The 24903-nt window shown below is 38.0% G+C and overlaps 2 protein-coding genes across 4 annotated transcripts; one reads left to right on the top strand and one right to left on the bottom strand.

Moving 5' to 3' along the window:
* Positions 1-348: 348 nt before the first annotated feature.
* Positions 349-17675, top strand: LOC123720527 (patched domain-containing protein 3). 2 transcript variants are annotated; one of them, XM_045677175.1, is made up of 11 exons: positions 349-499; positions 10223-10499; positions 10628-10845; positions 11054-11232; positions 12340-12683; positions 14261-14461; positions 14554-14691; positions 14773-15086; positions 15154-15366; positions 15439-15648; positions 15725-17675. In XM_045677175.1, exons 2-11 carry the CDS (start codon positions 10223-10225, stop codon positions 16811-16813), a joined length of 3183 nt encoding a protein of 1060 aa, XP_045533131.1. In that variant the 5' UTR covers positions 349-499; the 3' UTR covers positions 16814-17675. The 2 variants fall into 2 exon arrangements, with proteins under 2 accessions (XP_045533131.1, XP_045533132.1); XM_045677176.1 differs by having other exon boundaries at positions 14776-15086.
* Positions 17226-24737, bottom strand: LOC123720526. Of its 2 annotated transcripts, XM_045677174.1 has the most exons (13): positions 24533-24737; positions 24221-24456; positions 23910-24140; positions 23538-23782; positions 23386-23455; positions 22696-23241; positions 22451-22614; positions 21892-22123; positions 21593-21791; positions 21284-21510; positions 18669-21206; positions 18033-18599; positions 17226-17958 (listed from the first exon to the last, which is right to left on the bottom strand). In XM_045677174.1, the coding sequence occupies exons 2-13, from the start codon at positions 24452-24454 to the stop codon at positions 17767-17769; spliced, it is 5445 nt and encodes a 1814-aa protein (XP_045533130.1). In that variant the 5' UTR covers positions 24455-24456; positions 24533-24737; the 3' UTR covers positions 17226-17766. The 2 variants fall into 2 exon arrangements, with proteins under 2 accessions (XP_045533130.1, XP_045533129.1); XM_045677173.1 differs by having other exon boundaries at positions 22696-23455.
* Between the last annotated feature and the right edge of the window lie 166 nt (positions 24738-24903).

The raw sequence follows: 24903 nt of genomic DNA on the forward strand, positions 1-24903 counted from the left end.
GAAGAAGTCCTCTTGAACACGCTTCCATTCCACTTATTATGGATGTACTTACAATGTACATAACCCCATTTAATTATAAACATTAGAGAATATAAAAGTATAAAACTTTAATGTTTGAATAAATATTAAACGTAAGACGAACTAAGTACCCTTATCTATGAGGCAAAAAGCACTATTTGTTCTGAGAAGGCACTTAAGTTTATACAATAGTTCAAATCTTAATCGACGTATAAAAAAATTCACTGTTCGGGATTAGGGTCCGTTGTGGAGGTGGTCCTTATCTCGGCGTGTAGTGGGGCAAGGCACGCTCACCCAGTATTACGGCGACCACTTTCCGCTCTACCGCGACGATAGTTCGCCGCGCTGCGCCCGCGCATACGATCCGACCGAGTAAAATATGAATTCGATTTCAGTGCTGAAGTGACAACTGTGAAATTGTGAGTTCGATTTAGTGCTTAACGATAAAGGATTTTCTTGTGCGAAAATATCATTTATAAAGGTGAGTTATTAAATTTTTTTATCTAAGTCTTATTAAGAGTAGTTTCGATTTGCGACTTAATTGCAACATTTGCGCGTCTGACAATACTTTCACGCTTATCAGTGACGATATTTTTATTGAGATATTCATAAATTAAGAATAATATAATAATGAAATTTACAATATAGTATCTTAATTATTCAGTGTTCAGATGATTTTTTATTAACTTGAAGCACAATTACTGGTTCGGCCACCTACGTTTTACAATTTAGCTTCTCCCGTTTTGCTTTTATTCAATCTATTATCGATTCAGCGACACATTTTTTGTAAGATTTTCTCTTTGAGAGATATGTTAATATAAATATATCATTATTTTGAAGTGTAGTAAATATATTGAAATTAGTGTTTGAGAATAATGTCAGGCATATTTTGTTTTCGCTACGTTTATGGCAAAACCTCGATTTATTTCAGTGGTTATTAGTTACAAGAGAAAGTTTATACGTTGATGTTGTGCATTAGTCTTTCGTCATGAAATATTACCTTCAGAACAATTATTGCATACTACGAATTCAAGGCATTTAGAATTAATTTACCGAATTTATAAAGAATTCGGGTATTTAAATTGACGGTTTCTTATGATCGTTATGTAATTTGTTACTAACGTTACTTAATATATTAAAAGTAAATAGTTTAAGCTTCAATTAATGACCTAGAGCGTATATAATGAAAGCTTATTTTCATTATTGCGGCACGAAGTATGGCTCATTTCTTAAGGTTTTCCTGATTAGAGTAATAAAATAAATAATTTTTGTCAACGTTTTAATTTACGCGAGTTAAGAGAAGTTACGAGAAAAGTATTGATTTGTAACAAAACGTTATTTATTTAGAATTTCTACATAAGTGTTTTAGTGCGTTACAAGAATGGCATAACAGTTTTATGATTTTCCTAATACAAAATAAATAATTGTTAAAACCAGAATTCAGCTTACTTGTATATACATATTTAAAACTTTACAACTTTAAAATTTACCATTATGTATCTCATAACTAACTTACTAAAACTTAATTTATTCATTTCCAACACACGAATATTCAGTACTTTTTTACTTACTAAATTACTTACCATTTAGCGATCGTAATAATACCTAACCGAAACGTTTAATCACCAAGTTTATCTACTTATATTACAGAAAATATTACGCAGATAAAAGGCATTTTAACGTGCTTAAAAAAACAGTTTCTGTCTCTCCCTCGATATAAATGCAAAACCAGTCTCAAAGTACACATAGCCAGAGTTGAGACTTGCGGTGTTTACCAAAAAGTTTCCTACGATGGGAAAAAACGTGCGTAAACACGCAGGTAGACGTCGGAAGAGAGACACGATCGTGGCAGACAGTAAATTGATTCTTTGTGTGGACAATGGGTGTCAGTATGGATGCCTATTATTCTGTCAGGTGTCCGATAGCTGCCTTTTGTGGCGGGCGACACCTCTTAGCCAAATTGGTTACGCTGACTATAAAATTGGTATCGAAATTATTATCTATGGACACCGACCTTTTAAACGCGTGAGAAACTGTATAGAAGAGATTCCATAGACAGAGCAAATTTTTCGAGATTTGTATATCCAGTTCAAGTTGCGCAAAGTAAAAGCATTAGGAGATGGGTTTATGTCGTTATAAAGTTACAAGATGCCTTTTCAATTTAGTCTGCTTGTTGCAAAAGGCGGTTAAACATCTTTTTTATATACAGCGACAGTTCCCTATGAAATTAGATTATTTTAAAACTAAAATACTTAAAAGCAACCGACACGTTGAAATAAATATGGACACATCAATAGCCATTCCTCCAACCTCGTAACGAATCATGTTTCAAAAGATGTTCAATCCTCGCAGTCCGTATTTAGTAACGGAACAATACGGCTTCATTAGGACCCTCTGCACGTAATTTTGTATAATTGTGATGCTATATGATTAAAAAGTTAGGCGCATACACATCGACTTTATTTCGAAAACGACCTCAGTATTGTATCAAGGCTACTTTGGAGAGCGATTGCAGAAATGTAACGGTCGTTTAGATATTTTTTTTATAAATGTTATAATAGTGTAAAAGTCGTAAAAGAATACTACTCCGGAAAGCATTTCTGGGAATGATAATAATAGGAGCAGTGCAGTGTTAGGCTCGGCGACGCTGAGGCTGTGCGTTCAAACCCCGGAAGAGCTCTATCTCAATCACCGTAAAGACGGCGTGTGTCAGGCAAAGAAAGCTACTGCGCCACTAGTTTTTAGAAAATTTGTATGTTTTCTTATAAACTTCTTAATACAGTAGTTTATTTTACAACGCACAAGGCTTCTAAATAAGCATAACGAATAGGTTTGCTTTTTTATCTTCTATAAATCTTAATTACTATTTTCAAGATTAGACCAGTCGGTACCTAATACTTGGCCATTAATGGTTTGCGTGCGTATATTTTTTTAAAGTTATTTAAGTGAACGTTTAAACCTTGCTTTACTTCAAGGACTCAATACGAACTTTTGAATTAAATTGACGCAATTAACCTATTGAATATTTATAATTAATATTAGTCGTGTTGCAAAGTTGGAAAAGACTCGCCAAATAACTTTTCGTTTCAAGTCAATTTTGACAGCTGCAATTGCAGATTATTAAACTTTAATTATAATACAGCAGCTAAATTTATAATATTTTTTAATTTGCACTTAATACTTTATTTCTTTGATATATTTAATTTAATTATCAACTCAATATCAGCTTTTTTTCAAGAACAAATGTGGATAAATCGTTCAATATACAAAATATTTTATATAAATACAAAAAAAAAACGGAAGCCAATAACGAGGAAGTACTTAATTACGAAACACCTTATTGACGCTGGTTTTTGAACATTGAAGGAGAACAACTTTCAGCACTTGATGTTGATGAAAAATGACTAATTAATCGGTACATCCGTGTATATAGTTAACAACTTCCAGCAGGGCAGAGGAAGACAGTCTCAATTTCTCATCGTAATTTTTTATGTTAGAACCGTATAGTTTTATGTTTGTAAAAATGTTTGTATGTATTTCAATTAAACATAAATGGGTGATTAAATTAGTTATACCGATATACCATATATAATTATGACCTTCTTTAATGTCGTAATAAAAATAACATACAAATCCTTAACAAGACGAGAGCTTTTTGTTATTGCCTTCGTCACTGTGACAGTTTAGATAACGAGAACCTTTTTCATGTAAATAGTATAACCTATATAAATGTATTTTGAAGGCTTTAAATTGAGAGGCCCTCTCATTTTCATAGTTTAAACGTTTATACCTTATTAACATTAAACGGGTTTTTTTTTATACAAGGGGCCTATAAAATATTATTTAATTAATAATATATTATTGGACGGTCGCTAAGCCGATGATATATTTGCGACCATCCAATATTATATATTATGTATTTTGTATAAAATTAAAATTTGTGGACTTAAATGACATAGTCACACACTGCTGAATTGTGATGAACTCGAGAAACCGTACACTTGCATTTGCTCTCCTCGTTAGGCGAAATTGGATATTAAATTTCGTTATTAGGATAAATTAAGCATAATTTCAGAAGTCATCATTTTAATCAAGCCGGAAGCTTCTCTCATTTTTCGACGTATTACACTACTAGCCAGTACTTCGGCCGCGCCTTTATCCGCGTGAATTTTGTATCTTTGTTTAAAAAATGGAACCAGTCTGCATAATACTCACCGCCAGCTACTTTCATAAAAATAGTATAAATACATACATTTTAAAGCTATTATATTTGTGAGTACTAATGTAATTAAAATAAATGGTAATCTTATTTTAGTAACGGGAGTTCTTAATATAACAATTTCCCCTTCTATGAGGAATATAAGCGATCGCGTCCGCGTTACGTCAGTATTGCAGAATCGTGGCTTGCGACAGTGGCCATTACCCCTTTAATGCTAGTGGAAAAAATAAATTACTATAAAGTGCTTTATTAATATATTTAACGTTATTATTATTTCTGAATGAAAATAAGCTGTTCAGGAAGCTTTTTCGTACTTCTACTGGACGTAATAAAGATGAGAAGCCTTCTTGTTTTTGGTCAGAATCGTCGCGCAAATCTCTCTTCTCAATGTCATTACTCTGAATGCTTTGTGTGGGTGTTTAAAAGAGTCACTTAAAAGGACGTTACGTCTAATAAACTGTCACAATAGAATAATGACGAGCGATTGGCAAAAGTAGGTTCTTTCTTGTTTCTTTTTATGTCACTTTTGTGTAATAATTACATATTATGTATAAATCTTATAACTTTTTCAAGAAGTTGCTTTTACAATTTGAAACGAGAAATGTGTGTTATTTTTCGGTTTTTTATTTACCAAGTCTCCGTTAACACAACAATTATTGAATTATCTACATACATAGGTATTAGCATTCAATTATTAGAACCTATATTGAAGTTTATGGTACGTGACATGTAAACGTAATCGGTCACAGGTCAAATTAAGGCGGAAAGCAACTTTCACTGTGCGCCTTGAAGCAGTTATTCTCCAAAAGGATTTAAAAAGCGAACGAGTCAACATGTCAATATTCGAATGAAAAATTTAGCCTTTACTTTTATAAGAAAGAAATCAGCCATAGACAGGAATAATACAATATACCGCGACTCACTCTTGTTTTGTTCAGCGACTCGCCTAACTTCTAATAGTATAAATGATGGCATAGTTGTTCAGAAGTTAATAACAATTATATTTCCCAAGTAAGCAATTGAATAATACTGGATATGTACCATAATTTTAACAAGTTTAAATAATTTGGCATAAAATCGCCATAAGACAATTCCAATTAAAATATATTAGTGAAGACTGGTAATAAGAATTCTGAAGTGTTCTTAAACGTGCAATTAACATTAAGAATGCGAACACTTTATCTGTATTAGACATAGGAAATATCTTTGAGGAAAGCCACGTAGCCTCGGCTCAGCGTTACCTTTGATATATCCTCAACATAGGGTTACCCTTGAAAGTTCCAAGTTGGAACGACCTCCTACTTTTCGTTGGTGCCTTATTACGGGATCGTGTCAGAGCCAAACTTTGACTTTATGATGTTTTCGACTCTAAGGTTGTTAAGCAAGGCAGGATATGCTGTAATTACCACATCTGCCCGGCCTTGTTGCAACATACGGCAATATCACAAGAATTTAGAAGCAAGCAGCGTAAAAGGCTAATTCAAATACGTAATATAAACTGCTATGAACCACTTACCGTTGTAAATACCTTTAAAAGCTAACAGAGCTATGCTTAGGTATGAACATTCCATGAAGTAAGACGTCAAAGCACTTAGTAATAAAGAAAGTTATATCTATAAAAGTAAGAATATTTCGTGGCCTGTAACATAAATCGTCGACCTCACCTTAAGGCAGCACTTATTTAGTTGTTTCCCAACACAAATTTATTCATTTCATGGACACATTAATAATAATCAGCCTTAAACAAAATAAGGCAAACGTTAACTTTAGTTATGTTTCGCAAAAGAACAGCTAATGATACTTTAATGTGTGGAATTATATTTACTTGACCTAAACAGTTATCTTTATGTAAATTAGTACATTAACCATTATCCTGGATAAATATTGTTTTACTATTATCGAAGGATGTTTAAATAAGATTCCATTACTTTTTCATTACTGTTTCGTTATTACGGTTTTTAGTGCTTTGTAGACCTAAGAAAGAAAAACTCACTCACACTCACAACTGGATTAAAGTACATTATTATAGCAAACTAATTAAAAATTAATTATTTCATGAGCAACAGCGTCACTGCATGCAAACAACACATTTAACGTGCAAAGATAACGGATCGATAGGATTTTCGCAGATATAATATATTGTACACAATTAGACTCACGCAAATGCGTGTAACCTTAGCACAGTATCTGAAAAATCCTCCACGAGTTAACGCTATTCACCTAGAACCTTATCAATCTCATTGCGAAATTGTCGTTTAATCAAGTTTAAAAGCTGATCGACCTATGTCAAGGTTGGTGTCAAGTGAGTCATGAACTTTGCAACGGTTTTCTTATTTTTTACATTTAACAAAATTATTGACAGTAACCGATAGAAACAATTTAAAAATGAAAAGTAGATATCGACACAAACACCATGTACGATATTTGAATTGCGGTTAATAAAATATAACAATTGCTTCCGCACTGAATCGGTTGAGTTGATTATAGGTAATGGCTAATGGTGGTCGAGTAATGGTTTCATTGTTTGGCGCATAAATTGTATATATATTATGGTGTATACTCTAAAATAATTCGTGTTTTTATAGAAATGGGGCGGCTTTTAGGTTCAGAAAACGTGAAAGTCGATCTCGTATATTTCTTTATTCCTCCTGAATTTACCAAAAAACAATATGCTTCACTCCTGTGGTTCACCGGGAATGTATAATAAATTCAACCGTGAGCGCAAACATAAGTTTCGAGGACTCGTTTTGAGTCTTTTGCGCACTGGGTAGCGTAGGCGCAGTATGAATCTAGGTAATGGAAGTGGAAAGGAAAAGACCAAGCTAGATGAAGCAATGTAATTAATTCCAGTTTTTAACATATTGTCTGCTGTAAACTTTTAGGTGGCTGATGTGTGTGAAATGTTATTATTAAGGACGACCGAACCAAGTGAATGTTTTTTTTACATTTATAAACGAACGAAGAAAAAATATAGCGACGTTAACTGACTGTGAGAACCTACAATAAATTTGATCAGCTCACACTGTTTAGCATTCAATGATACACAAAAATAAAAAGATCAGTTATATAAGAGTTCCGTGAGACAATGATGCGAATCGGGTCGATTGCGTTGATTTCTACTTTTTACTTTAACGATCTATATGGCATTGTCAAACCCTAGTGGGACCATTTATGGAGATGGATCTTCTGATTACGAGTCTGATGAATGGACAGTTATTATGCCTTCAAGTAGTCAATAATTTAACGATTCCGCACTGGCAGTGTCATTGAACCGTTCTTTACTTTCACAAGCATGCAATTTGCTACAAGATCTAGGAAGTGTTAAAAAATCTTTTTACACTTATATTGCGCCACGGGGCTAGTACGATCGACGCTGGACTGTATGAACGGATTAATAAGATGTAAAATATTAAATAATCACTTGTATTGCCATTGCGATACATTTGCTCACCACGCCGAATCTAAATTCGATTGCTAATTAAATGGTTATTATTTAACAAATAATATTATAAAACAAATATTGGCGCCCAGTCTACGAGAACAAGAGAAGGAGCTTTTGACATAATATTACACCCTTTTCTGTATATGCTGTTAGACATGACACTCATGCAATGTTTATTTGCAACTATCATTGAGTGACGAGACATAATATTTAAGAAAAACGAACGAACGGATGTATATAACATTGGCGTACTAAAGACATACAAATAGCGGTTATTTTTACTATGGGATTGATATAAAAAACGAATACCTTAACAATAATTTAAATAAAATTAAAGTATAGCGAATAAGTACACTGTTCTAATATTTATATGTTAAATTTCCAATAAGGCCCAAGAGATCGCGGCTTAGTTTACTATTTAATCATTATTGTTACAGTTCTATTAGGTAAACTACGTTGCTACGTATTTTTCGCACAAATTTGTGACTACATATTATGCCTACTAAGTAAAGACTCTTTAAATTGGATAATAATAACATAATAATGAAGAGAATATAGTATTTACTTATGCAATTGCAGATTAAACAAATTTCAAGAGAAACAATTAAATTCATACAGTTTTAAATAAGAACAAACTATAAAGTGAAATGTTGTTGTCGGTCAAGGTACTCCACACTATTATATACGTAATATTACGTAGCAGGAGATCGACGTAATATAGAGAAGCACCAAGAACCGATGTTTAGCTATCTGAATATTAACAAGTAAATCTAACAGAAACAAGTTGATTGAAACAAAAACAGTCAGAAACAAATCCTTGTAACCTTTTGAGGCCAACGTGTATAATACGTGATCTAAGATCTATTATAAGAACAATACGAGATATCGTTTTTAATAAAACAATTTAGTGAATACAAAAAGTACCATAGTTATAGTTATTTATTTAATTACAAATATTTATTCTCTGATAACTAAAATATACAATCTACAGATTTATACTCGTTCGTTAAGAAATGTTTTGGAGTATTACTGTACATTTTATAACAACTCGCATTATTGGTTAAAGGCAAAAACACATATCGGTTGATGCTGTTAACCAATCATAATCAAACGAATTGCGCCATTTTATAAGTATTTTCTTTTAAAGTCATTCTGGGCTACGACACGGCTGACATGATTCTACAAATGACTCAAGTACCTATATTTTATGTATAGTTTTAACGTATCATACGAACAATGACACGCGCAGTGAGTAATGGTGATTTTTATCACAACAATTACTGAATGTAATATTATATTATGGCGTTTTGCTTCCATCAAGGATATATCCCCTTAATCGAATTGAACTTACTTGTTCAAGTTTATTGCTTTTGTATCTTTATCACGAAAGTGCGAAATTCTTTAGTTCAAAGGTAATGTAACAAAAAATAATTGGGAGACTGGTTTCCAACTACTATTCTAAATATACGTTATTATGAAACTTTTAAAGTTATTAAATAGTAATAGTTTTGTAAAAAGATTCCACCGCTTCGATATCATTGAACTGTGAGAAAGATTTTTTTATAACTACTACCGCATTCTTGGCATTTTTGATACTGATTTGAGTAGTAGTAGTAGTAGTAGTAACCAACTACTGATTTATGTCTAATGTATTTTGTACAAGTGTTAATATACATGAACTGCATACCTACTCGAATGTAGGCATAATTGGTTATTATTTGCTCTGTATTTGTTGCTTGACATAGGTACTACTATTATAGGCAATATTAGCATCTAAAAGTATTCTGTAGGTTTGTTACTTACTATATCGAATATATTAAAAATGAGTTGCAGTTGACACAACAGTTTTAAGTAAATATATTTCTTGTTCTTTGGACATTATTGTTAATATGTTATGTTATGACTCATGATCCTGTGATCCAATTTATAGTCATTTACTTCAATAGTATACTCAATTTATACGAAAAACGTACGACGTGAGTAAGAATTGTAATCAAGGCAGGCGACAAAAATTAAGGTTAAAATAATTTGAACCAGTTTTTCGCCTAAAGAGGTAACACAAAAGTTGACACATATTATATTAATTGTCATTCGAAATCTGTTATCATCACGCTTAAGTCAGTCTAAAGATATACACGGTGACATAACAAGAGCAGCCACTGGGCTTCTGTTCATCAACGCCACTCCCTCCAACACACAGCGAATCCTGTTACGTCCGGTATACAGTATAAATTAATATTTATTTATTTATATAGTAACCTGTTTCTTTAATCAGGTAAAGTCTGTCGAATATAAAGATTAGTAGCAGTTAAGTCTAGTATGATTTTACTTAACACGAAAACATCGAAACATGTATTTGAGCACATGAAACATGTTTTTGATTACGAAACGAGGACACGCTAGGTACCGCGGACATTGCTTCTAATGCCTTCAAGTAAATGCTTACTGGAATCCTTAACAGATATTAAAAACATCGCGGCAATTAAATAAAAGCTACGACGTGATTGCGCTTACTCTTCGTAATCAATAAAGTTTTATTGCAGATGGGTTGCAAGTTAACGTTCGTTGACGACGTGCTGAATCGATCGTTCTACAAGCTCGGGCTTATCGTGGGGAAGCAGCCAGGCTACTTCATCATCATTCCGGTTCTGCTCACCCTGCTAATGGTCACAGGATATCAACGCGTGCACTATGAAATGGACCCAGAATATCTCTTCTCGCCGGTCAGCGGACAAGGGAAATTAGAGAGGCGGATAGTTGAGGAACACTTTAAAGTTAACTATTCTAATCGGTTTAACGTCGGGAGAATCACACGGCCTGGTGAGTTATCATTATGTATAAAGATAAAAGCGAGAATGTTATTCGAAGATGAACGTTACCAAACGCTTAGTTAATTTTGAAGTCAGTTTATTAAAAATAATTCTTAATTGGTGAGTACCATTTTTCAGGTAGATTCGGCCGAGTTATTATCGTAGCTAAGGACAATGACAGAAACATGCTTCGAACAGAGGTGTGGAAGGAGCTACGTGAGTTGGACGACCTGGTGCAGAACATCACGGTAACCATGTCGACGGGGGAAACATTTACGTACAGAGAAGAATGCGCGCGTTGGGAGGGCCAGTGCTTCGTTAACGACATCCTTAACTTGGATAAGATTATAGGCGAGGTCTGTGGCTCCTTCTTCTCAAAATCACTAACAACATGTTATCTATACTTGTGTTGTGTAGTAGAAGTTTAAATAATATTCTATTAAATTCACCTGTTTATAATAAAACTTTGAATATATAAAGTATGTGATATCTAATTAGCTCCAATTTTCACAAAGGTGAATGAACATTACGAGCTGACTAAATGAAGTATGCTTTGATTCGCAGGTAGAAGCCGGGGAACTGAACTTAACGTTTCCGATAATGTTTAACCCGGTGACGTGGGAGGCTCACGCTTTTCCTGTTTTTTTCGGTGGGTCGAAGGTTGTGGATGATACTATAGTGTCTGTACCCGCCGTGCAGCTCGTCTGGTTCGTGAGGACTGACACTAAACTGCAGGAACAACGGTAGGTAACATTGCCAAATGCCCTAACTAAGGATAACAGACACATTGTAAGGTTGTATTAAGAAGTTTTACCCAATAAAAGTAGATCCATCCAAATAGTAGGTATATTTGTAAAAGTTATTAGTCAAAAGACAATGAATCAATATCCACAGCTATTTGTTTTGTTCCGAGAAAACTTAGACAATAGGCTGTATTGAGTAGGTTTAGACTTGTAACATACGTTCTACATATATTTTCACATTGCGAATACCATTAATACAATATTTACACTTAATATGTGTTTTACAAATAGTAATCATCCAGTAGCATAGTATTGCCTCAGATTTTTCCACGTTACAAAACATATTAAGAGACTTTATTTATCTTACCTAAAAAATAATTTTAGGTAAAAACAACACATGTCTAAAGTCATTTTCATTGTCGCTCATAAAGAGTAAAATGCATTGGTGGTATAAAGGTTGAGTACTATACACTACAACCAAAATAACATGTAACTGTATTTGTCTTGTGGAATAAAGTAATAAAACAATGGACGATTCGTCTTTTTTACGTTTAGAATAAGAGGTATAGAAAACTTAGTAATATACGGAAGTTGTTATACCGTGCACAATTGTTTAGGTACCTGCGTAGAAACATTTCATTTCTACAATCGAGTTATTGTTTCCGATTCAATACAAATGTACTATAAATTAATTGTAATGTATGCTGATTGCCCTAAGCAATGATCTTGACATGTTTTAAAACCGTTTAGAATGCTATACATCACAATTAAACGTTTTAAGAATGCGCAAGTGCAATTGGGAAATAAGATTAAAATAATTCTTATTTTATTACTTATAAACTCGTTTAAATACTGTTTAAAGCTGCGCAATATTTCACTTTTCTCCGTCTGTGTAGTATTATTATTCCAGCCCTGATTTAATGGGTGGGTAGGTGTAGGATAAATGAAAATTCTTTAATTTGTTTAAACGCCAAGAAACCTATTTTGAATTTAAATATTAATTATAATATGCAGCAGTTTTCTGTTTATCTTTTTATTCTTCTTGTCTAAATCCAAACAAAGCAGACATTGTATTTATAACTTTAATTATTATTCGAATGCTTTCAGAGGTGCGGCTTGGGAAGATGCGTTTTTAGAAGCCGTTGGTGTGGCAGAAGACACTGGAAGATTTAAGCACATCTCCGTTGCGAGATTCGCATCACGAACACTCGACCACGAGCTCGAAAAGAACACCCGAACCGTCATACCGTTCTTCAGCTCCACATTTATCTTAATGGGAATTTTCTCGTTCGTAACTTGCATGATGGGCGACTGGGTGCGCTCTAAGCCGTGGCTTGGTCTGCTGGGAAACATTTCGGCCGTGATGGCAACAGCTGCCGCTTTCGGTTGTGCTATTTATTTGGGTATTTCATTCATCGGCATTAACTTGGCTGCACCCTTTCTAATGATTGGTAGGTTGATGATACTTATTTTGTTTGGTTGGGGAAAAAGTCTACAAAATACTTTTGTATCTGGCTGGTTTTGGTATAATCAAAAGTTTAAATTTTAAAGAAAATAATTTCAAATTCAAATTAGGAAAATGTGTGATTTTTATTTATTTTTCGTACCGTCAAGATGAGTGAATCTAATGAAGAAATTCGATACATTTTAAAATTTTACTACAAAAAAGGTAAAAATGCATGGCAACCCGCGAAAAAAAGCGATGTTTATGGACCTAGCGCAGACTGTGAGAGTAGCATAAATTTGGTTTAAGCTTTTTCAATCCGGAAATTTTGATGTCGAAGATCTGTCACTGATCACGTCGCTCTGGTCCCGCATTAAGGATAAAATGGATGCCATTTTTGAAAAATTGGAGCAAGATCGGCATATGAGTAATTACGACGTAGCTGAAGAACTGGGAATTGACCACAAAACAGTTTTGGCACATTTGAAAAAAATCGGTACAAAAAACTACTGTGAGTGAAACTAATGAAGAAATTCGATATAAAAATGCAAAGCCAGCCGCGCAGAAAATTTAAAAAAATCTGAGTACACAAAAAAGCTCGATATTTGGGTACCTCACGAGCTCTCTGAAAGAAACCTAGTGAACCGTGTACTCATTTGTGATTCTTTATTACGACGTAATGAAACCGAACCATTTATGAAGAAGCTGATAACTGGTGATGAAAAGTTGATCACGTACGACAAGATCGTGCGAAAAAGGTCGTGATCAAAGGCCGGTCAGGCTTCACAGACTGTGGCGAAACCCGGGTTAACTCGCAACAAGGTGATGCTATGTGTATGGTGTGATTGGATGTTAACACCAGGCAGGAGCATCGATTCTGAACTCTACAGCGAACAACTGATGAGATTAAAGCAAGAAGTTGAGAGAAAGCGGCCGCAATTAATCAACAGAAGGGGTGTGGTTTTTCATCATCATAATGCTAGACCCCACACATCTTTAGCCACTCAGCAAAAATTAAGAGAATACATCCGCCTTGCACCTTCAGATTTCCACCTGTTTCGGTCATTTCAGAATTCTTTAGGCAGTGTCAGGTTAACATCAGGAGAGGACTGCCACAACTAACTGTCGCGGTAATTTGATCAGAAGCCCCAAAATTTCTATGGCAAAATCATATCCCTACAAAAAGTTATCGAACAAAATGGTACCTACATACTTTTGTTAAATGTAAATAAACTATATTAAAAAATGCGAAGAAACTTTTTCCCCAACCTATTATAACATTTGTTGCGTTGTACCTGTTGATATTTAAGACTAAAATTTATTTTTATAAACAAAAATTTGCTGTAAGTAAGGGACCTACAGATTTGTGTAAGTGGTTGTCTCCACGCTTGAATGTTATAATTAAAAAATAATAATTAAATCAATGGCGCTACAAGCTGTTTAGGTCTTGGCCTAAGATTTCTGTATATGTTTCATGATCATTTGTTATACTAATATGTTATAATTATTCCGTTGAAACCTTCCGCTAATTTAGGCATTGGACAGTAGCTATGCAACGAGCGTCATCCACGTATTTATTTACAGGCATCGGCATTGACGACACTTTCGTAATGCTGGCGGCATGGCGACGCACCTCGTCGCAGCTCTCCGTGCCGGAACGTATGGCAATCATGTTGTCGGAAGCCGCCGTGTCCATAACCATCACTTCTGTCACGGATATGTTGTCGTTCTTCATTGGTGTATTTTCCCCGTTCCCATCTGTTCAGATCTTCTGCATGTACTCAGGTATTTCATAATATTAAAATCACAATTGCTGCGATATTTCTCCAATAGTTCTCTCCAACCGAATAACTTACATTATCTTATTAAAATTCAAGGTCTGGCAGTATGTTTCACGTTTGTGTGGCACTTAACTTTCTTTGCCGGCTGCGTCGCAGTGTCTGGATATAGAGAGAAGCAGAACCGACACACAATCACGTGGCTCAAGGTTCTACCTGAATCCAGAGCTCGAAAAGGTAAAGTAATGGTTCTAGTTGCTTTATCATTTTAGCAGGGGTTATTCAGTATTTTGTTTTAAACGATCTTAATTTTTTCAGAAGAAAGATCTTGGCTTTATAGAATTTTCTGCAGCGGAGGAGTGGACTCGGCAGATCCAAGCAATTCCATCGACAACAAGGAGCACTGCATAATGTTGTTCTTCAAAACGACTATGGCAGATATACTGAATAATAATTATATGAAAGCTGTGGTTATTATCGTGTTTCTGGCATATTTGGCTGGGGCAGGTTATGGAGTAACTAACCTTAAAGAGGGCCTAGAGAGAAGAAAGTTATCTAAGAACGATTCATATTCAGTGGAGTTTTTCGACCGAGAGGACCTTTACTATCGAGAATTTCCTTACAGAATACAGGTAAGTCTCTCTGTCTGATAGGCTTTCAAAACTATTATTAAATGTTATTAAAACGCAATTCTTTTAGGTTATAATAAGTGGTAAATACAATTACTCCGATCCCATGGTCCAAAAAGAGGTTGACATCCTAACGAAGAGTTTAGAAAACACCTCCTACATATCCAACTCACTGTATACCGAGTCTTGGTTAAGGACTTTTGTGGAATATGTGGAGAGGAATAATGACTACTTAAACATTTCCATTGATACGGAGCAAGATTTCATAAAGAATCTGAAAGAGGTCAGTTAAATACACAAAATAAGAAAAGGAAATAAAATGTACTGTATGTAAACCACTGTTTCCGTTTTTCAGCTATGGCTTTTCCCAGCAAATCCGTTTTCGTTGGACGTTAAATTTGATGAAACAGGAGAAACGATTATCGCATCGAGATTTTTGATTCAAGCTATAAACATCAGTGGGACTAATCACGAAAAGGAAATGGTGAAAGCCCTGAGAGAAGTTGTTGCACAATCTTCATTAAACGTCTCAGTGTTTCATCCTTATTTCGTATTCTTTGACCAGGTATTGTATAAAAGATTTTTATTAAAATATACTATAAAATGCTAGAAATTCTGATTTTAATTTTTTTCCTTTTCAGTTCGAGCTAGTGCGCCCGACGTCCATACAAAATCTCTGCTACGGAGCTCTAATGATGATGATAACGTCTTTTATTTTTATTCCAAACATTTTATGTTCTTTGTGGGTAGCGTTCAGTATAATATCCATAGAAGTCGGAGTCGTAGGGTACATGGCATTGTGGGATATAAACCTCGACTCTATATCAATGATCAACCTAATAATGTGTATAGGATTTTCAGTTGATTTTACTGCACATATTTGTTACGCGTACATGTCATCCAAAGCGAAATATCCGAAAGAACGCGTCAGTGAATGTTTATACTCTCTAGGGTTGCCAATCGTTCAAGGTTCCTTCAGTACTATTTTAGGAGTTGTCGCCTTACTATTAGCGGACAGCTATATTTTCTCGGTATTCTTCAAAATGGTATTTATGGTGATATTTTTCGGGGCTATGCACGGACTATTCCTCTTGCCGGTGCTTTTGTCTCTCTTTGGACCGGGTTCGTGTACGCGCGAGCACGACGAGATTGGACTCGCCAAGATTGAGAAATGCTATCCCAACCCGTATTGTTTACCGCATCCTCAATTGACGCTCAACGATCAAATCTATAGTGGAAAGAATGGGAGCCCTCACGGAATCTATAAGATTTATAGCGAAGACAAAGATCTCGGAATAGGAACATCCGGGGAGGACACCAGCGAGAGCAGTTCCAATCAATCTCAACGTCGACAAGCAATAAACGAAGACGGTAAAAGAAAGTACGAAAACGGTTGGGCTAAGTTTAATTACGGCCAAAGCAGCAGCGAGTTTCAGCCGTCGGGAGAATTAGACATGTACGGTCGGGACGGCGAGAGAACTTGGCAAAAACAACGATATGAAGCGAATCGCCAAGCGTTCGACAATTACAGGCGAACACCGGGATTCAGTGACGACGAAGTTGTGATGTCGCGAAAGTCGAGCGACACGAGTCCGCGGAGAGAGAACCAGTACAGGGTTACGCGGACCCATTCGCACCATAACTTACACAGGCCCCGAGCTCCGAGGCGCTCAAACTCACACCAAAATCTAGAAATCCATAACTATATAGCAGAGTTGCGTTTTCCTTGAAAGAAAAAAATTAATTCCTTCTTCTTTTGAAGCGTTTGTACGAGAACACGTTTCTTTGTGCTCAATTTGTGGACCAAAGTATTATTTTTACGGGAAGATATCCAATAATTCGTAGACTAGGTAGGTCGTGAGACACGGTGTACCTACTAGTCCAGCGAGCTGTTATGTAAGGAACGATTGCATCGATCAAATTGAAAGAAATATTGAAAATAAAATAAAAACATGAAACAAGTACACATCATTAATAGAACTGTTGAGTTTAGTCTGGATTGGATAGATTTGGATTTAATTTTATTAATTAATAGGGTTAATAGCGTTAGTAAAGGATTCGAGATAAGTCTGTTATCATTAGTATTTAGAGAGCGTTCTTTTAGAATTGTTTTTAATAGGATAGGTGTAGTAAAAAAATATGTCAATTGTATAATTTATTTCGTCAATCAGTTCCTTAATCTATGTCATCGACGTACCGGTCGCGTTCGCAAACCATTAACTAAAAGAGAAGGCCGAGTCCAGAACTTCAGACCGAAAGTCAACTCACGTACATTTAAATATTTACAATATTATTTTCATAAAAACCCATACAGTTGCTATATTATTACAATATATTTCTCGGTGGGTCCGTCGTGACGTCGTTATTTCGATTTTGTATATACTTTAAAGGTTGATATTTTGTGATAGATTTCGATGCCATGTATCTTTGATCCGTAAGTATTAAGGCACCGCACGAAACGGGATTGATTTATAAAATTCCCTGCATTTTATATAAAAACTGTTCCCAAACGTCTACACCTCAAGGGCGTCGACCGACGACTGAAAACTGTAAATACATTATTTTAATATTAAAGTTAATATAAAAGTTTAATATTCGTTTTATTGGAGCCATAAAAGAGAAATCTCGATCTGAGACGCGAATGAGAAATAATAAAATCGGCCGAATCCTCAAAGTCCAACGACTAAGGAGTGTCGGTGATCGTCTTCAAGATATTACACCAATAGGCGATGGCGTCTTTCGTCTCGAACCTTTCCCGGAGCAAAGTGACCACGAACGCTGCCATTTTCCCTTCGTCTCGCAGCAATCTCCGGACGAAGGCCGCGCTCAAGGCCTCCAGGCCTCTCTCGTCCAGGGCCAGCGCGACGTTGGGATTCTGCAAATGTAAATTTTACGAGGTCAAAGAGGCCATTCGTCCTCGGACTCCGTCGTTTCGGAGATGTCGCTCACCGCACTCAAGTATTCGGCCACGTCGCTCTCTCTCATGGGATTCCCGCCCCGTTCCGTCTCTCCGTCGGTCTGAGAGGAGACCGAGGAGATCTCGGGTACGTCGCTCTGCGTTCCCGCGTCGGTCTTCCGCGACTCGACCTCCGAAGGGTGCCGATGCGGCCTCTCGACGGCCGGCCCGTCGCCCCCCGCATCGGTCCGCAGAGGAGGCGAGGACGGATCCGAGGCTACGTTCCGGACGGAGTCTTCGCATTCGGTCAATCGGGCCGACGTAGGGTCGCGGTCGTCGAGGTCGCTCGGGTCGACCTCGGCCGTCGGCGACGGACCCGAGGGCGAGTCGGGGACGTCGGGCGACCCCGACAGAATGCTCTCGACGGTTTTGGCGAGAATCTTGTCGAGCCGCCTCTGAGACGCGGCCGTCTGGGCGAGGGGGCGGAGGAGCGACCCGTCCGGTCTATCCGGCCGTCGGGGCGCGGAGCACTGAGGGGAGCGGAGCGCGCAGGGGTCGATGTACTTCTTCACGCAGACCGACGTGGACACCGGGGGATCGTGGAAGCTCACGCGTTTTCTCTGAAAATAGACATCGGCATCGTGATAGAGTCGAACCGACGAGTCCCACGAGCGACGTCGAAGGCCTACCTTGCCGGCGGGGGACGGCGTGGAGTCCTCGGCGATGACGGCGTGCTTTCTCTTGAGAATGGGGCCGCAGGGGCTGCTGTCGACGGCGGGCAGGACGCGCCCCAGCCGCAGAAAGGGTTCGCCGTCGTCAGCCTCGTCGGAGCTGCCGACGTCCGTGGTCCTCTTGAGATTCCTCATCGTCGATCTCGTCGTCTCGTCCGGCGAGAGATCGTCTCCGTTGTCGACGCAGAGGCCCAGCATGTGCGCCGCCCTTCCGGCCGGCCGCACTCGCGGCTTTCTCTTCAGAGACGGTCCCGAGCCGGAGACGCCCTCGCCCCCGGCCGGCTCCCCTCTGGGAGGCGACAGATCTCTCACTTCCGTATTGTCCTCCGTGAAAACTTCAGGGGAATCGACCGCATCCGCGGGTTCTCCGTTGAGCAGGACCGAGGACGTTAGATTAACGACTACGTAATCACCGCTCGTCTCCGGCGAAGGCGTCCTCTCGCGCATCAGAGGACTCATCGTCCTGATCGGAGATATTTCTAAAGTGTCGTCGAGAAAGTCCCTTCTCCTCCGCTCGTCATCTTTGAGGGGAGAAGAGGCCTCGTCTCGTCTCTCGGTCGTTTCGGTCGACACAACCGTCGGTCGTGCGTCGACGGAAGTCACGAGTGGAGCGTTCGACGCTTCGACGTGTTTCGTGGGCTTCGAGCGGCACATTTTCGTGAATTCATTTTCTTTAGAAAACGAATCGTTGACTTCCTCTTTGACTATGTCAATCGTAAAATTTACGGGTCTAGTGTCGGCATCTGCAACACACTGCGTACTCGATTCTAAACAGTGATTAGTTTCGGAGGAGCCACATCCGTCGTCAATTTGTGCACAATACTGTGTATTCGTGGGTTCCGTGTCTAAAGCTTCCGTTAAATCGGTCTGCGCGTCGAAGACTTCGAAGTCCGCTTCATCCGCCGAAAGGTTGGGTCGAAGTACGGTATCGTTTTCGGGTAATACGCTATCGTACACTTTGTGGCTCAGTAACAAGGTGTCTTCGAAGCTGTCCGGGAAATCCGAAATATCTTTGTTATGAGAAGACACCGTCGCTCTGTTCGTGCTGTTTTTCGTCGAAACGACCGATACGGCCGTGACCGAAGAGTCTTGCGAGCTCTCGATGATGTCTTGGGACGCGGAGTCAGGGGCCGGCCGACATTCCTTAGCAGCATCGACGTCGATGCACTTGGCCGGGGTCATTTTGGATTTGTTCCTCGTGGCGTAACAGCCGTCATCGATTCGTACGATCAAAACCGTCGGTTTCACCATATCTATAGCCAAAAGCTTTTTAATGCGTGATTCCTTTGAGCCACTTCTTTTAAATGACTTTGAGCCGCTTTCCTTTGCGTTTTTCTGGTTAACAGTTTTCGGAGTGGTGACCTCTTTCTTGTCTCTATTGGGCACGTCTTCGGTTTTGATCGGCGAGTCGTTATTGCTAAAACGGGAAGCTTCGTCTGCCAATCTTAAATTGTCGTCGGAGTTTTTTCGCAACGGGTCAGAATTCAGTATTGTATCGACCGCGGAATTGGTGTTTTGGTTTGATCTTCTTTTGTGTACAAATATCTTCGAATCGATATATTTATTTGGCGGCTTTCTTTTACGTGAGGGCCGTTCGGCCGCGATCGGCAAAGGCGACGTCGACTTGGCGACGTTGTCGTTGGAGCAGATTTGCTCTTTCGTCGAAGAGGCCACCGACACGGCAGAGTTGAGCGTGTTCTCAGAGTTGGGTTTCGCCACGGCGGGTATAATGGTCTGCAACTTTTCACAGACCACCACAAGTTCACTGACGTTGTCTTTGCTCGAAAAAGATTTGTCCGCTAAGTTCTTCACGTTTCGAGACACGCGATCTTTGAGAAGTATTCGTGAAGAGTTGGAGTCTTTGATCTTCGGGGTCACCTTAGAGATGTCCGAAATTTTAGGCGCGGCCGACTGTGAGTCATTAGTTTTTATCACTTCGGGAACGGCCGTAGGGCTCCGCGTGACGTCGAAGACGGCTGCGGAGGAACCGAAGGATTTACTGGAAGAGGTCGTTTCGGTGGTATCATTTTTCCACGTCCTCAGTTTGATTTCGTCTTGTGACTGAGACAAGTCTTGATACAGCGCCGGAATATCTTCTCGCTTCCTTTGCAATTTTTCCTTCTGATGTTCGGTTAATTTTTTCGGATTAAATTTCCAATTACTTTCGATTTGGACAAATTCTTCTCCGTTTTCGACGACCGTGTTCACAATGTTGACACTCTTTTTACTGTCTTTAGAGGTTGTCGACTTTTTGACGTTGACGTCAGGCGACATCTTCCTCACGAGACTCTTGATCTCTCTGTCTTCGTGTGAAATCAACGAAGAAAATATTAGTTTCACGGTGTTCGACAGCACCGACGGCCGACTCGCGATATAGGACGCGACACGCTTCATTCCTTCCACGATGATGACGCTCGATTTCGAGTATTCGTCCATTTTTATTAAACTATGAATACTTTTCAAGAAAAATTCCACACGATGAAGTGAATCGGTATCCTGAAATGACAACAAAATAATAAAACAATTGAAATTTTTTAGAACGAGCGTAGGACACGAAAAGCCGTCAAACTCACTGCGGCTTCGAGGGTCGACAGTATTTTCGGCGTCACTTTCAGAGTAGTGTTCGCGACGAGCAGCAACTTTTTCACGTCGACGGAGTCTTTGTGAAGCACGAACGCGTCGAAGAGCAACTTCAAACAGTCGAGCAAATGCCAATAAATCGTGGGACTGATAAGTTCGTCGTTCAGCTGCTTCGCCAGAATTTTCAGGGTCAAATGCTCCGATTTCCGAGGACTCGTTCCTGAAAATGTCAATCTAAAGATCAAGTTTATTTTTTTAAACGCTGAATACAGAACAGATCGAGGCGGCGATAGGGGACGAACCTCTCTCTTTTAAATCTTGCTTTATCAAGGAAACGATGCTCGTCAGCCTCAACGGCGTGTTCACCGATTTGTTTCCCGACAAGAACAGCAACAGTTTATCGTTAACCGAGTGAGTTATCTTTGTGCTCGATTCGTTTTTTACGTTTTCTTCATCGAGAAGATCGTAAAAACTGATCCAAGTCGCTGAATGTTTTTCTATCTGTCAAAAGTAATAAAAAAATTAAGATCCTATCGCGATGCAACATCAATGTCGCGGTGATGTCTCTCGTTCGGACGGAACGACCGCGAGTTCTACTCACGTGTGAAATAATATTTTGCTTGATCGGCCACATCACTAGGGCGACGATCCATCGAGAGTTGGAAAAATGTTTATATTTCATCGTGGATTCCACGTAACAGGTCCACAAAAGCACTCCCGATTCCGAATTCGGAAGGGTTTCGAGTAAATTTTCCAACCCCACGCTTCTGCCGTTCTCCGTGGCGTAATCCGTGAACGCTCCTATCTTTTCCGTCGTTTTGTCGATATTACAACTGTAAAAAGGCTTCGGTACGATTAAAACGAGCCCAAACGACCTCCTCGACGCCTAAAATAGCCACGTTCCGGAAAGAGTCCGTCATCTAGTCGTCAGAGAGAATTCTCCCTCACGCGTATTTCAGCCGAACCATTGTGGCGGCTGTAAACTAACCTAAACTCAATTAAATTAAATATCAGGTATTCAGCTACCTCGTTAAACGTTTTTTAATTTTAGTGTCAGTCCGCCTCCGCGGGTCTCTCCCGGAACGTCGTTATTTCGGGACGGGGTTTAAAGTTAGCTTACGAGGAACGTTTCTCAACGAAATGTAGCAAAAAACTTTTACCTTAAATAAAAATTGTTATTGCAAGAATCCGCCAAGATGGCTTGTATCCTGCGGAAGAGTCCACTCTCGCTGCCCATGAGCATCGTAGACGTTCTCTTGTCGAGCTCAAAAATTGCGGGAATCAATTCGTCGATTATTATTTCGGAAGTGTTGAAACAGCATTTCTAAAAATAGTATTCACGAATCATCGTTAAACTGTGCAGTTCTCCGTTCGCTAACTAAACGAGAAAGGCGTGTCGCATTACCTGAAGGGATCTTTCTAAGACATCTAACAGTTTACCGAACATTTCTTCTCTTCTGAACGTTTCGCTCGGGAGGTCACATATTTTAAGTAAAAACGATTTCCAAGCACATTTTAAATACCCCTTCGCTTCTACCGATTCCAATTCCACGCAAATGTCCAGAGCGAACCCGAAGTAGTATAACCAATCTTTGTCATCTTTAACTAAACGTTCTCCCGTGATGAGTGCGGTCTCTAATCTTTCCAATTCGCCGGAGCAGTCGCAATCGCAGGGCCCGAGAATATTAGCCAAAGCTTGGAGGCCCGCCTTCTTAGTGCGACTGGAAATCATTCCCGGAGCCGACGGTTGGTTCGACGGCGGCGGAGATCCAAAGCAGAATGTTAGAAATGGCTGAATGTACTCAGTTAAAATGTCACTTTTGCCACATAGTCTGACAATGAAATGCCACCAAGTGTCGAGTTTTACCAAAGCAATCTCCTCGGACTTGGCGTTGAAAGAAAGAAGCGGAATCGCGAGAAGCTTAATTCTTCTGTTCAAAATTCTCTGACTCTGTGAAGAAAAATTATCTATAAAAAATTTCCAGCACTCAAATGCCAAGCATCTGTTCTTTGAGTCATTTTTGAAAGCGTTTTCTACCACTTTTAACAAGGCATTGAGGGTGGAAGCCGTTAGGTTGACTTTCAACAGATTTACCGTGCCAATCCACAGTGGAGCCCAGTGATCTCGCTCTTCATTTAATATATTTAAGATTATTGGCACATATCTGGAATTAACCGACATTGGTAACATTAAACTTTTGTAAACTGACCTTTTGCCAAATGTTGTCAAGGATAACCATAACTTACTGTGAAGGTATGTCTGAGAGGAAACTATTAAAATGTTTATTTTCAATGTAGTCCTCTGGTTGAAGTTCTTTTGATAAAACCCCTAATAACTCCAGTGCGGCATTTAATCCTAAAGAGTTTTCTTTTGCTATGTTAAAAATTGTTGGTATGAGGCTTGAAAACCAGGTGTTTATCCCATCTCTAATAAATTTGCTCTTTTTGGCAGCAGGCAAAATTGTTAACAGTTTCAATATTAAAATTAGAATCTAAAATTTAAATTTTATTAGTTAGTATGAATATGGCATATATATATCATATTATTTGATCAAATTTTCTATCAATATCTAAAACACTTTCATAAATGAAAATGAAAAAGAGTTATAAGCATCTTACTTGTTCTACTAGTTCATCCAATGATTCCTGGCAATATTGTTCCATAACAATATAAAATTCCTTGGCATATTCATCTACTGCTGTTATCAAACATTTATCAGGAAATGATAAAACAATTTCAAAACATAATGTTTTTAAAGCACTAATTTTAACAACACTGGCATTTGTTTTAAGATTATTCAAGACTGCGGCTAATAATGCAACTAATCCTGATGAATTGTTGTGTTCCTTCTGTAAGAAAAAAAAATCTTTAGCCAGTGTGCAAAAATCATACTTTATAGTTACAATTATTTTGTATTTATGATACTTACGTCAATTTTATTTAAAAGACTTGATAAGATTTTTAAACTCGAAATGGCAAATATATTTTTTTTGTTGTATTCATGTAAGCAGAGTGTTATTATTTTTTCAAAATCCGATGACTTAAGTCGATTTTCTGCTTCTAAGTGTTTAAGTATTGCAGCATAGGTCCTCTTGTTTACATCATAATCCTTTATACTTTCCAAGAGATCGCCGAGAGTGCTGTTGACCTGTGTGTCTGCCATGGCTAAAAATTTAAAAGTAAGTATTGTATTGTAGTGACTACTACAGTAAACAGAGATTAATGTCGTTTTTCCACTCACCTTAAAAAGTAAAATGACATGTGTTTATTGAACGTGTAAAAGTGTCAACAAGAACTGGATTAGTTGAACAATTTTTAAAATTTAACAAATAGAACTAATATCGTTATCAATTACAAACATAATATTACAACGCGGTAAACTTACAAAGCTGTGTGTAAACTCAGAACCATAGAGTACAATAATTATAAAGGATATAGAGTCAACACCCGGCATTGTAGCGCACTATCGCTACCTGGAGGTAGTTGTGCTAATATACTACCAAAACGCGTATGCTAAGAATTTCAAATTACCATCAATCATTTCGATAATCTTGGATTATTTTATTGTTCACGCTAAAAGATTGATACACTAAGGCCATAACACAAATAATA

This window comes from Pieris brassicae, chromosome 2, assembly GCF_905147105.1.
Source record: "Pieris brassicae chromosome 2, ilPieBrab1.1, whole genome shotgun sequence".
NCBI classification, from domain to species: domain Eukaryota; kingdom Metazoa; phylum Arthropoda; class Insecta; order Lepidoptera; family Pieridae; genus Pieris; species Pieris brassicae.

Bases quoted from the DNA above. Each gene is read 5' to 3' on its own strand.
- LOC123720527 (XM_045677175.1), top strand. From the start codon at position 10,223: ATGGGTTGCAAGTTAACGTTCGTTGACGACGTGCTGAATCGATCGTTC. The intron at 14,462-14,553 runs GTATTTCATAAT...TTAAAATTCAAG, and splicing joins GATCTTCTGCATGTACTCAG to GTCTGGCAGTATGTTTCACG. The intron at 14,692-14,772 runs GTAAAGTAATGG...TAATTTTTTCAG, and splicing joins TGAATCCAGAGCTCGAAAAG to AAGAAAGATCTTGGCTTTAT.
- LOC123720526 (XM_045677173.1), bottom strand. From the start codon at position 24,454: ATGGCAGACACACAGGTCAACAGCACTCTCGGCGATCTCTTGGAAAGT. The intron at 23,783-23,909 runs GTAAGATGCTTA...TTTAAATTTTAG, and splicing joins TGGATGAACTAGTAGAACAA to ATTCTAATTTTAATATTGAA. The intron at 21,792-21,891 runs GTGAGTAGAACT...TACTTTTGACAG, and splicing joins AGCAAAATATTATTTCACAC to ATAGAAAAACATTCAGCGAC.